This window comes from Phoca vitulina, unplaced genomic scaffold (assembly GCF_004348235.1).
Source record: "Phoca vitulina isolate PV1807 unplaced genomic scaffold, GSC_HSeal_1.0 scaffold3, whole genome shotgun sequence".
In the NCBI taxonomy this organism is placed as follows: Eukaryota; Metazoa; Chordata; class Mammalia; order Carnivora; family Phocidae; genus Phoca; species Phoca vitulina.
In genome coordinates, this window is record NW_022589706.1 from 2,467,519 (window position 1) to 2,481,926 (window position 14,408).

The 14,408-nt window shown below is 40.5% G+C and overlaps 1 protein-coding gene across 1 annotated transcript in view; it reads right to left on the bottom strand.

Moving 5' to 3' along the window:
• CLNK (cytokine dependent hematopoietic cell linker) overlaps positions 1 to 14,408 on the bottom strand; it is a 76,164-nt gene that overhangs the window by 12,601 nt on the left and 49,155 nt on the right. Inside the window, exons 11-14 of the mRNA XM_032399892.1 lie at positions 12,082 to 12,100; positions 10,169 to 10,250; positions 8,367 to 8,407; positions 1,529 to 1,662 (exon numbers count right to left, since the gene is read on the bottom strand). Coding sequence (XP_032255783.1) covers positions 1,529 to 1,662; positions 8,367 to 8,407; positions 10,169 to 10,250; positions 12,082 to 12,100 — 276 coding nt within the window. The remainder of the gene's footprint in view (positions 1 to 1,528; positions 1,663 to 8,366; positions 8,408 to 10,168; positions 10,251 to 12,081; positions 12,101 to 14,408) is intronic.

The window sequence follows — 14,408 nt, forward strand, 5'->3', positions numbered from 1 at the left end:
ATTTACCATTTAAGCCATTTTAAGTGTATAATGCAGTGACGTTGAGTGCATTTTCATGGTTTTGCAACCATCACCACTGTCCATCTCCAAAACTTTGTCATCATCCCAAACTGAAATTATATATATAAAATCCCTGCATGAGCATTTGGATTGTTTCCACATCTTGGCCTTATTGTGAGAAATGCTGCTATGAACATGGGTGTACAAATACCTGTCTGAGTCCCTGCCTTCAATTCCTTGGGGCATATATGCTCAGAAGTGGATTGTTGCAATTAGTTTTAAGGTTACTTCCTATCTATGGCATGTAATACTGGCTTTCTCTTTATAACAGTGGTACAAAGTGAAAAAAAAGTCAAAGAATATTAATAAGTAAACATTATTATTGATAGTACATGGGTAGGTCACAGATCGTAAGGTGCACTGAAATTGTTGACATCAGGGAACTCCTGATCTAGTGCAAGCTTCTCCCATGCCTGTGAGGGATCCAGGCTCTGGGAGGGGCGTGATTTTGGAGAGACACCTGGTTAGAACTCAGGGATTTCTGTGCTCATGAAGAAGATGACAGAGGGAAAGGAATCCAGGTACACAAAAAGGAACAATAACAGAAGTATGTGCAAAAGTTTCCCAAAGTCTAACTTAAGAGTATGTGACCTCTTTTAGAATTAAGGTAGAAATTAATATAAGGACAGCAAAAGACTTTTAGGATACGGCAGGGATTATAGGACTGGACCAGAGATATCTTATATGCTCTGCTTCTACTTAAAACGCTTTGCAAACTCCACAGCAGGACCCCACGCATATGAGGATATGGAATGGAGACCCAGAAGAAGCATATGCCTCTGTGCCTTATAGTGAAAGACTTTAATAAGCAATGTTATAAGGTAATGGAGGGAAGGGCATCGAAACTACAAAGAAAGTTTTGACACCCACCCTCCCCCATAGTAAATGTAAGTGCAACATGATCCAAGAAGATCATAGGGATGGTGAATATTTTAGAAAGAGACCAGGAAATAGATGAAGGACAAACAAGAGTACATCTGTTATCCATTAGCATCTCTCCCTGCTCTATGTCTCCTCTGGGGCAGAGACCATATCCTCTAGCATGTTTTGTGGCATATAATAAGTGCTCAATAAATAGCTGTTGGACTGTTCAAATGAAATGAGTATGTGATAGGTGGATCTTTTATTGGCAAAAGAATTGCAATATATAAATCCTTGTTAGTCCTGAAAGATTATTGAACCGCTAGTGAATATAAAACACAGGCCTTGATATCTCTATTTTTTTGATTAATTAATGCCACTTGGAGAATCTGAGAATATGCAAATTAAAGACTGATAAAAGACTGGTAAAAGACCTATACAAGATATAGCAAAACACTGTAAAGTATATTAAAAACCAGTAATATATAGCCAGGAGGGGAAAAAACAAAGCTAGTCATGATGATCTCCTTCTAAGCATTGTTCAATAAAGCTCTCTGTCGATGCTAAGTTCATTCAGAAAGACACTGAAGAGAAGCATTTGTTTTACCTTTGCATCAGACCTCGTAGGGAAAGGTTTTCTCCAGCTTGTGTTTTTATAGTGAAGCAAATTTTCCTGAGGGCTGAAGCGGGCTGGAGACTGACATCTCTGAGGAGGATGAAACTGCATGCTTTCTTTATGATCTGGGGAAAAGGAAATTCACATATAAATATGATTTTGTTACTGTTTCAGATTACCTCCCTCCAACAAGGAGCTGGAACTCATCACTCCTTCCTGTGTCTGGGGCAACCTTCTTGGTCTACACTACTGTGCTCTCATTCTGGACAGCAATCTCCTCTGGATTGTTCTCTTGCTTCAGCTTTTGCCCCTTTCTCTCTAGGGCATCTGGAGTAATCTTAACAAAATGTAATTCTGACTTTGTTATTCCACCTGGTAAAAATCCTTCCATGATTTCCTTTACACCTGAAAGAAAATCCAAATGTTTTACTTCTGTCAATAAGGCCTGGAATAATTTTATCTATCTATCCATCCATCCATCCATCCCACATCATCTGCTCTGTTCTGGTCATAATGAACTCTGTTCAGTTTCTTAAACAAGCCAAGCCTGTTCTCAACTCAGAACACACTACTTTTTTAACTTGAAAGAATAACTTTTTGTTTTAATGGAATATCACTTTTTTTTAACCTAAAAGAATGACTAACAGATAAATTATGGTTATTCAGACTTGGGCAGTTGGCAGATATTTTATTAAAAATGAACCAAGTAAGCCTGTCACTTTATGGAAAACAACTGGCAGTATTTGTTGCCAGTTATAAAATTAGATTTTTCTAGTGCAAACTAGAATTTGGAAAAACTTTTATCTACCACCGTTACATAACAACACACTTTTCTGATGAGACTGGTGGTGTTATTTGCAAATGTAATTAAAAAAATATTATAAAATGTGTTACATTGGAAAGATCTGCTCAGGTCTGTGAATAATATTCCAAGTGACCAATGCATGAAATTACAAAATCATGCCTGGTTAGAAGATTTTTTAAAAGAACAAGATAGACCAATGGACTTTAACAGAATACAAAAAGTTCATTGAAAGGGTTTAGTGTTTACGTGGAACCTAAACTTTAAGATACTACCACTTGTCAAGTTTTGACATGGTGTTTTCTCTTTATATTCAATGAAAATAGCATATTTCCACTGCATGCCATTCTCATAAACACTAATAAAGGATGAAATCAAGGCCACAAGGAAGGAGTGAAGTGTTAAGAGAAATACTAAGCAAAAATATTTGTAAATATGATAGTAATTTTAAGCAAGGATTAACTGTATAAAAATCATAAAGCCTTGAGAGTATGAAAACAATATCAAAGGAGAATACTGGACAGTAATAATATAACATGGAAGAAAGGTGATTAGTATAAAGCCAGAATTTTAAGCTATAGAGTCTTAATTCAGTCTAAAAATATAACTAAAATTATAGTCCTAGTTAGTAGCTGAATAAGAACTTTGAAAGAGTGGGATACTTGTGACAGTATACTTTGAAACACAATACTGATAGCAAATACTTACATGCTACTTACTGTAGCATTTAGGTTTTATGTTTTTATTCTGCTGCTTGTCATAAAAGAGTTGAATTCTTCTCTAAGTTTACTAAGACGAACAGAGTACTCCTGAAACATTTTACATTCTATTTTAATGGTTCCAAGGATTGTGGCTTTTAATGTGGAGCCTAAGAATGTTTGTTATAGGGAATTACGTGTACGAAAACGTTTGTTGAAACATGTTTGTTTGCTTGAAGTTTAAATCACATTCATCATAGTAAGTTAATTTCACCCACCAATTTATGACCTTAAAAATAGGAATTATGCTAAAGACATCTCTGATTTTCAAATTTTATAAGTAAAGGAGCTCAATTTTCAAATAGTGCAGAATCCATACCATCAGAATTAGGGCATTCTGAGTTTCTTCTATTGCTTGGGAAGAGGATACGAACCTCAGATTCTTAAAATTCAAGCATGCTTTTATTTAAATGTTAAAGGTCATGAATGGGTGAATAGGATTGGAATGTATAACTTCCAAGGGTGAGAAAGAAAGGGGAGTTAGGAGATGAACCCACTATCTGGCAGGAAAAGAAATAGTCCAAAAAAGTAGGGCAGATAGGAGTCACAGAGTAATATAAAAACTGATCTAAAATATTAGTAATCACAATAAATGTCAAAAGTTTAAGCTAAGCATTGAAAAATTAGGTGCAGACTAGTTTAAAAGTTCCAGTTATGTGCAAGTATGATGACACCTAAATATAATGACAAAGTGATCACTAATGGGAGGATGGAGACTATATACTAGGCAAATCCTAACCAAAAAGTTAAAAGAGCTCTTGTAGTATTTCCAAAAATACTTAAAAAACTTTATTTTAAATTATAGTGAAGTGGTACATAGAGACTTATTACGGAAATGGCCATCGCTATCTTTTCAACATGGATCGAAGCTGTAAGAGTGTCCTTGAGAAAAGAAAATAACCATTATCAGCATTGTCTATCACTTGGTTTGTGTAGTTTACATAATAGTGTTCAGTGATTATGAATTTTTCATTATATTGTGGCAACTGATTTATTATATTTCAACTCTGAGTGCCTTGCTTGAATACTTCAAGAGTCTGACTTGAAAAAGAGCATTTGGGAAGAGCTATATGCATTTGTAGTCTATGCAGAGAATGAGTTAGATAGAACAAAACAACAAACAGAACAACTTTGCTGTGCTGTTTTCCCCTGAAGGCCCTTTGGATCTTTGTTTAATGAGTGAATGAAATTCTGAGCATATAATCCGCTACAAATATTTAACTGATTTTGTTCTAGAATAATGGCAGCTGATCTTTGGAAATTATATATATATATTACATATTATAATATTAAATATATATTATATATACACACATTTATATGTATACACATACACATATATACATATATAAATACATATATACATACATATATATATATATTTTACATGAAACTGCATTTTAATTTTATAACCCGATGAAATAGGGCTCTCCTACTTGGAGAACAGAGGGCCACATTAATGAAGAGATTGACACAGAGTAAGTAGAAGAACATTGTGGGGAGGACGCTGTGTAGGTGGTCAATAAAATTTGAGGCAGGGCAGCCTAATAAAAAAGGCATGGGTTGTAGAATCATATTGATATCAATAATTACTAATATTTCAAAATTCTTCCATATATAAAGCTGTTAGCGTGGTGTTTGACCTGTACTGATCACTCAAAAAACACCACTGCTTATGTTGTTAATATTATAAGAGAAACACAGTTTTAGACTTTTCTTTTGTAAGTTATATAAAAGCATTTTATTTTAAGCAGGTATCCATACATATTTATTGGTAAATTTTAATTTACTCTTACACACAATTTAAAAATTAATTTTATAAGATAAGAGCCATATCTTTTAAAGAATATTTATAAAATGCTGATAGAAAAAGAAAACGTCAGAAAACAAAAATTTAAGGCAAAAAAGAACATAGATCATCTACAATCCCAAGCTTAGAGATCAATGTTATAATTTTGGAGTAGAGCCAAACCTTTCTGGACCATCTTCCAATATATCAAAACAATTTATTTTTTGGTCCTGATACCCATTTGCTTAGGCTCTGTGATGTGGTGATGAAACATGTATTGGTTGTAGTCAGTTAACAGCCGCTCCAAAACCTTTGGAATTGTCATAGGCAATTAAAACATGGTCTTATCAGAACAACAACAACAACAACAACAAAAACCTTTGGAATTTCCTAAGTGATAAGAATGATACAGGTACTTTAATATTTATAACAAGCCCCTTGCAACCACACCTGAGTAGATTAATGAGGTGGCTTTCTGAAAGTGCCTAAGGATGGTTGACAGGTAAATCAGCCATGTGCCTGGAGGGTTGGAACTTTTAGTCCCACCCCCTTGACCTAGGGAAGAGGAGAGGGGCTGGAGGTTGAATCAGTCACCAGTGACCAGTGATTTCACCAATCATGCTTATGTAATGAAGCCTCTCCAAAACCCCAAAGGATGGGGTTCAGAGAGCTTCTAAGTTGGTGAACCAGAATGCTTCCACATGCCATCATACAGGGCCCCAAACTCCATGAGGACAGAAGCCCCTTTGTTCAGGACCTTGCCCTATGAATCCTTTCCATCTGGCTGTGGCTGAGTTGTATTCTTTTACAATCAAATGCTAATCCAGCAAGAAAAATGTTTCTGTGAGTTCTGTGAGCCACTCTGGCAAATTAATTGAATCTAGGGAGGGGTTTGTTGGAACCTTGGATCTATAGCTGGTTGATCAGAAGCCCAAGTGACATATGTTTGGCATCTGGCGTGGGCTGGTGGGGCACAATCTTGTGGGATTGAACACTTTACCTGTGGGATCTAATGAATTCATGTAGTGTCAGAATAGAGTTGAACTGTAGGTCGCCAAGCTGGTGTCGAGAATTGCCTGGTGGTGTGGACACCCCCCCCCCCACTTTGGAATTGTTGGGTACAGAATTCTCAGACTCCTAATAGCTTAGCTTGAATTCATTAATCAGGGAATTGAGGCAAGTCTGTTTATCAAGTAGTAGCTGAACTATCAAAAATAAGCATTTCCCAAATTCCTTTCTCATTTGTAGAATAAGGATGATAATATCCCCATTGACAGAGGTGTAGATTTCACTATTCTACATGAAGAGTGCTGACTCCTTCTGCTCAGGCATTCAAATTAAAACCAGTAAGCCTTAGAGAGTCTGCTAGACTGAAAACTGAGTGCTGGGATTGTGTGGTTTTCTGTGTATCTAGTTTCTGCCATGCCCTGGTGATCCAGAAATGAAATTTTCACCTAGTAGAATGAACACCTGCTCAGTAAGCCGATGGTGGAGCGAGGCAGGTGTGAAAGCACTGATTAGCTGAAGGGCAGGGCTGTCTCTGTTCTGTATTCTTAGGGCCCAGCCTGATTCTGTGTACAACCCATGTGCTTTGTGGATGTTTGATGACTGAAAGAGGAATGAATCAGTGGTGTTTGAAGGCTCTGGAAACATTTCCCCTGTCCATTCTGGGCTGCTTCCTTCATCAACTGTTTCTCAGACACGAGTGGAGAACAGTCTGCAAGAGCTCAGTACAGATGATATACTCCTGGTCCTGGGGTGCTTGGCTGGACTCATGTCTGTGAAGGCCATCCACTTCACTAACACGGCTATTCCAGTCTTGAATTGCTCTTCATTTTTCACTTGTGCATGGTTTTGTCTTTCAAATGAAGACTTTGGATTCTCTCTATGCGGATTCTGCTTCCCTGAAGCATATTCTCACAACCCTCGCTCAGCTCCTAGACTTGCGCCCCTGGATGCTGCAAGTCTTTTTATCTTCATACACCTAGTCTGGCCTCTAGGACTACTGTTTCTGCCATTTGATTCTTAGGGATTGAGCCCATCCCATTAATCACAGCTCCTTTTGACTGCCTTCCTTCAAAAAAGGAAGTCCTCTCTTGGGAAACGCCTTTTTTTTTTTTTATTAAAGATTTTATTTATTTGAGAGAGAGAGAGTGAGAGAAAGAGAGAGCACGAGAGAGGGGAGGGTCAGAGGGAGAAGCAGACTCCCCACTGAGCGGGGAGCCAGATGTGGGACTTGATCCTGGGGCTCTGAGATCATGACCTGAGCCGAAGGCAGTCGCTTAACCGACTGAGCCACCAAGGTGCCCCTCTTGGGAAACTCTTACTAGCAATGCGGCACACATCATGGGAAATAAGCTTTCCAAATTGGTTTTTCAATCTAAGGCATAGATAGTGTAGGGCAGAAGAGGAATAAGGACAAGATGGAGGGGAGGCAGAAAACTCTTAGGTCTAATGGGTCAGTTGGGTTGGGAATCTCTGGAGAAGGAAGGATATTTATTAAAATGTGTCCGTTGCCTACGATGTATCACACGACTGTGTGTGTGTGTGTGTGTGTGTGTGTAACCCTGTGAATTAATATTATTATTTGGATTTTATGGATGGAGGGAGGGTGAGGATCCAAGAGTGAACTTGCTCAAGATGACCCTATTGCAGGGAAGGAGGCAGCACTGGGACCCAGGTCAGTAGAACCCTCAGTCATTCCACTATATCCCATGGGGTCTGCTTCCTCCGGCTCTAAGCCCTCTTGAGGCTCAACAGAAAGAGATTGCAGGATTAGACCTGGACACAGAATCTCCATAGCATATGGAGTGAAGAAAGAAATGCAAAAGTACACGATAGATTTGTTTGAACAAAATAATACTAATCAAAACCCACCACCAATAGTAATATAACGCTATATTTATATGTTGCTGTAGACATCTCTGCAGACAGGTATCCTATATTTATCTTTACAGTCAATTAGTAAGAGGAGTCAATTTGATTTTCTTCATTTGACATACTTAAAATAAATCTATTTTACATCCAAAGGATTGGCAAAAACAAAGTTTGTCAAGAACAACTACTGGAGATAATGGGGAATGAGTAGGACTCATAAGCTGTTGGTGACACTAACATGTCTGCTTTGGAGGATGCATCTAGTACAATTGAAGAGAGGCATAGACTCCGACCCAGAAATTTCACTCTTAGAGAAGTTACTGTGTTGTGTACATGGGAAGACTTCTACAGTATTGTTCATAACATCATCATGTTCATAAGAAAAAAACTCTGGAAACCACCTAAGTGATCATATTGAATTACGGATAAAAATTGGGCTATTAACATAATGGAATACTATCTATGAATGAAAACAAGCTAATTACACCTACACGCATCAGCTCAACGGCGTGGAAGCTCACAAAAGCTAAGTCACAGTGCAGGGATGTCATAGTGTGATGGCTTACCTGTGTGTTTTATAATTCTTACATACGGTGCTCTTACCTCTGTTTTGTACACTGTGGTTCCTGGTCATGAATGGCGAACTAAAGGGAATATTAGAATTGACAGAATGTTGGTATTTCCCATAGGAGGTAAAATTCCACTCAAAGGCAACGTCAGTCATAGTGGACTAAGTCCCATTTACAGCACTTTATATTTCACTGGTTGTGCTATGAGGATTTCTGTTTTGTAAGGCAATAGGCGGGTGGTTCTTTCTCTCTTTTCTCAAGGCAGGCAAACAGATATGGAACAAATTGACCCATACAAGTTCTTCCCATCATATTTCAGTGAGCACATATCGTGATTCTTTGCTTTTGGAAACCATGAATTCAGACTTGCCTCGTAACTACAGTCACTATAGATAGGTGGCGGGTTGGGGCTAATATTCTATAGAAATTGTTTACCAGTTGAAGGAGAGCGAGCCATAGCAAGCAAGAGGAGCACAGAAATTATTTTGTTCCTTCTTGAAATGTGAGCTAAGTGAGAAAACTGGATTATTATAAGGAAATCCGTAAGAGAAAAAGGATTATAAAAATATAATAAAAGACTCTTTAAACAACAATACGCAAGTGAGGGAAAGGGAGGTAATGGGGGATGGAGATCATGCCCTTGATGTGCAGGCCTGGCATGGCGGTGAGAGCTGACATTTATTGGGCACTGGCAATAGGCCTGGCTCTGCTCTCAGCGTCTACTGTAGGACGAGCAGTGTTGCCCAAGGATGTGGTTTGCTAGTGATGAGGTGTGCAATCCGATTCTGGTGAATGTCTCCTGACCACTTCTCTGTTCTACCATAGACAAGGTACATTCCCTGTACTTATTGAATAAATAAAAGATAGCATCTTAACTGTGGGCAGGGCACCAGGGAAAGTCAGCATTCATGCATTTCCAGAATCAAGCCATTATTGGCAGCATGGGCTACCGTTTGGGCTTCGAAGTTGGACTTGACTTCAGTAGTAAGGAACTCCACCTCTCTGGGCCTCATTTATTCCCTCTGGGGAGTGGGTCAAAACTATCTCCTAAATTCAGTGTGGCTTTAAGCTGGGGTCTGATGGCTGAAGAGGGGTTTTTCCAAGTAGGGAGAGGGTGGAAAGAGGGAAATATGGGGGGAGGTGGTATAGACAGAGGAAGAGCATGTGCAAATGTCCTGCATTATGTGACAACAGGGATTGAGACAGTGGGAAAGTGGCATGAACTGAGGCTGGAGCCACTGGCCAGCCAGGGGTCATGGGGACCTTAGAAGCACTAATTTTGGAGGCCCTGGATTTTGTTGTAAGGAAGCCACCGCTAATTTATAGTGACCTTGGTCAGTGAATCACTGGTCTCAGCCTCTGCTTCCTCGAATCTTCAGTTGGGACAGCAGTGGTCACAATAACCCCATCAGGCAAGTGTTAAATCAGATAATGGCATTTTCAACCTCCAACCATCTATAAAGTTTTGTTCAAAATTAGCTGTCAGTTTGCGTGTGGTAACTTACAAGTTACCAACTGAGAATAATTAGAAATAGCCAATTTTTCCCCCAGATTGGTTTGCATCCATTCCAGTTAAACCTGTCTAGTTCATATCCAAGCCTTCAGATCTCCCAAACTTCTCTAACAAGCAATCACTAGTAAATTACAGGAAGAACAAGGCCATTACCTTCCCTAACAACTGTGACTCACACATTTCCCTTGGGCCTCATCATTGGGCTTCATTATCAAAGACCAAAGACTTCCCATTTCTCAGGAAGCCTTCGTGCGTCATTATCCAGGACGACACATGGCCTGACCCCCAGGCTGCCGCCCAGCAAGGCATTCCTGTCTCCTTACCTGGCAATGGCAAGAGGAATCTCTGGAGTGCTTTGATTTTGTGACAGGTGAATTGATTCAGGCTTCATCTGGTAATGAGGAACTGCATAAAGGAGTCGCATAATTTGGTCAGGTTGTAAAAAGAAAATGATTGGGGACCTAATGGAACTTCTGTGATTTCATCTGAGTGATCTCTGATTAGTAGGAGAGGGCTGTTGGTGGTCAGCAGAAACCGTAACCTACATATTCTACAACTCCCCTGGCTCCTGTGGGCGGCTTTTCCCTGAGGCTATAAAAACTCTTTCGAATCGTGAATATTCAATAGGATCAAGAATACTGAATCTGGAATTCATCATTGAGCTTCCTGAAATACAGAATATCACATCGGAAGGTATTTGGTATTGGAAGGGCTTGGTGTGGAAGTGAACCAAAGTTGAATTCTGCATTCAAATGAAAACTTACATAGGAACATAAATAAAACAGTGAAACTTGAGAACTGCTCTGGGCAGGGGGTTGCCCAGTGCTGGCCCACGCTCTCCTGAAGTCTCTCATCTCTTCTGCGACAGGGCTGGAGAGCTCCCAGGATTCTGATGTAGACCAGCCGTGCCTACCTGCTTACCAGCAGGCATACATTTTCTCAATTTTCCCCCTTTGATCTTTAAGTTTTGAAAAGATCTGCCAACCATATGAACTGGAGTTATTTAGTAATTACATATGCCATGGATGTGACCACTATTTATTTCCTTTTCATCATGAATAATCTGCCATCCAAATCACCAAGGGATGTAATCATACTATGATATGAAATGCCATAAAACACTCTCCCAGTTGCTGTCCTTAGAAGTAAAGTTAAGGAAGCGAATCGACATTGACATGTCTTAATTCTGGTTGTTGCTCTGTGCTCTTTCTCTGTCCAAGGTGGGTCACAGACTGGACACCTCTGATTGAAGGGCTGTGATTACTTGCAATGTGATTGGGGTCAATACCTGGTCCACTAGTCACCCATCCCGTAAAATCATTTGATGTCATCAGCAGCCATCCAGAGCCTCTGCCCCTCATGCGCTGAGCAACGTGACATCATTGCACCGATAATCCCAGAAGTCCAAGACGACAACATCTGAACTAAAATTTTAGTGAGGATGTTGAGTTTCAGTGTGGAAAAGGGCACAGTTTACTTTAGGTTTTAAAGTTATTTAGAATTGCCAACTGACCCCCACTTCTCCATAAGGGACCCTTGAGAATCTACAAACCCTGGTTAGGCCCACTCAAGCCTAACTCCCTCCGTATAAAGAAGAGCAGACTTGAGACCCACAGAGGCAATACAACGTGGCCAAAACCAAACTGAGTTGGTGGCAGCCTCTGAAATCCTAACTGATGTTGCTTTGTGGGACTCTGCGGCCTGTGTTAAGTCTCTGGGTCATGGCTCAGATCCTTGGACTTTGACATAACTCGTCATCGTAAGTGAACCAGGTGAATGGTATTTCAAAGGTGGGCATGAACTTGCTGCTGCTTAGCATCTACCAACAATGTGCATACATGCATATGTGTGTGTGCACGATCACATGAGGGTGTATGTGTGTGTGCATGGGTACCATCAAAGCCAGAAAGACCAAGAGCTTCCCTGGAGCAGTGGGCCAAGCACGTCTTTCTAAAGTGGCAGGGGCTGACAGCATGCCTTCTTCTTGTCATTGTCTATGGTGGAAGAAAGACCTCCACCTGAGCCTCAATTTTAATCACTTTGTTTCAACCAGGGGGCTCTTGAGTAGACTAGGAGGCCCCGGGCCCACCTGGATCACATCATCATGCACACACGCAGGTGCTCTTATATGCCAGGCCCTGAAACAATCCTTTGTAAAAATGACTAATGCTATAAATCTGGAAATGGAACTTAACCTAATAGTATCAGTGTATGAAAACAAATGTAAACAGCTTACCTCTCTCTGTTCCAAGGACCTGCATTGAATTAACAACAACAAAAGCATAACGTTGAGTGAATCTTGGTGATAGAGAATTTTACATTAAACCATGTTTTTCTTGGAGCAATTGGTTAGTAGAATTTGCGCAACATTTTTGTTAGTATAGATTTTTTAAAACCTACAAATAATTCTCCAAAAGACTAAGCAAAATCGAAATGTTCTACTCTCTGTGTGAGGCAACAGGCAAATATGCAGTCTGCTGATGGGGCTATAAATTACTTTGACTCTTCTGAAAACAGTTGAATCATAGCTGTCAAGAACCTTAGGATTGCTCCTATCCTCGTCCCAATAATTCCATCGATGAGACTTTTTTTCCTAAGAAAACACCGGAAATCTGGACCCAGTTCCATGCACAAAGACGTCCAGTACATCATTACTTATGGTGTCAAACCCTGGGAACAATCTACATGCCCATCTAAGTGAGAACAGTTAAGTAAATTTTGGTGCTGTACTGACTTATGGGAATATTATAAATGCATTGCAAGTATTTATGCAGAGTATGAAATAGGAGTATACTACAATATGTCTCAATGTTACATGAAAAGTTCCGGCTACAAACTGGACTTATGATGTTTTTTATATGGAGGGGTGTGTGTGTGTTGGGGGGGAGTGTACTGACCCCTGGAGCCCAGGTCTCCTCACTCACCTTGGCTCCACAGACAAGAAACCTTTAGCAACAAATCGCTCAGAGAGGCATTGAACCTCTTGTCTGAAGCTAGCCAACAGGCAAGCCCCTTTGTTTTGAAAACCTCGGTGTCAAAGAGTTGGGTTCTGGGAAAGAGGCCATACATTTCATCATGGACAGCAAATCAGGCAAATCTATAGGCTAAGTAAAAAGGGTAATGAATCCATCCTAATGAGTGGTTTGAAAGTCTCCCCACTGAGTCTTGCCCAGGACTTCGGACCTGGCAGTTCAAAGTGACCAGTCAGAGGCTGTTGTGGAGACAGCTTTGTCGAAGACAATCTCAGGCTTGTTCAAGGAGTTGGGTGAGCAGAGCTGGAAATAGGGCTAAGAAGCCATCTGTCTGGGAGAGCAGGTGTTTTGTTTAATTGAGATCCAGCCCACTTCGTGCTTAAGGGCTCTGAATTTAAAATGGAATGCAATTAGAAAAGTGGGGTAAAATCTCTTCAGTTTATCTACTTTACTTTTTTTTGTTGTTAGAAAATAAACATTCAAGTTAAATAGTAATGCCTCCTTCTTTCCTTCTTTCCTCCTCCTCCTTCTCCTCCTTTTTTTTTTCTTTCAAGCTACTTTAGCTCGGAGGTGTCTCTGTGTTTCCTGAGGCAGAGAGTCACAGTGTGGGGAGTGGACCTGGATTTTCAGGGGCTGGCCCTGTGCTCTGCCAACTGTGGGGGCTCTGGAAAGTCTTCTACCCCCCTGAGGCTTCTTTTTCTCTTAGGGTTTTGTGAGAATTAAATGAGACAATTGAGTCTCTCTGACAACTCTAATGTGCTGTGTGAAGTTGAGTTGGGGTGGGCAGCATACCATTGCTGCTGGGAATGGGTTCTGGTTCCCAAGATATAATGTGAGTGAGCACTTCACACCCAAGCATAGTATTTGCCCTATGAGATGGGCTTTTGTGGGGAGAAATGGCCTTGACTCTGGGCCCAGACAAACAATGGGGAAGTGTCTTGGCCAAAGATAAGGAGGAAGAATGTGTTTTTCCAGTAGGCGGTGTTGTTCTTTAGATGATATCTACTTCTAGAATGCCAGCCAAAGTCACAAAGAAAACAAACTGTCCTGCATGACCCCCGCTGTCTGAGGCTGACCTTGCTACTTCCTTCTTGCTCCTTACTGATTGGAAGGCCCGTTGTCCTTGCAGGCTGACCCAGGAGTTGTGGACTACACATCCTCTCGGGTGGCAGCTATCTGCAACCAGGGACACATAAATTTGACCCACAGGAACAAGGGGGTGGAGTCAGAGAGTGCCCAGTAGCAGAGTGCCACACCCACTTTTCTCCTTCCCGGGGCGGGGGTGCACTTGGAAAATCCAACAACTCCCAGAAGAGGGAGAGCCAGGTGAGGTCCTGATTGGAACCAGGGCTCACTTTCTTATTCAGCAGTTATGTGCTGTCCTCCTTGCCATGATTATCTGATGGATGAGAGGTAGTGTCTTGCTGAGTGACAAGTGAGAAGTGTGACTTTTGATTTTGGCATTCTCGTAAAGCCAAATAAGAAAGGACAGACGGACAGACAGAACAAAAGAAAGAAAGAAAATAGATTAACCCCTGCCATCTAGATATAAGAGCATAGTTGAAATACTAAGACAAGAACCAAGTCCCTT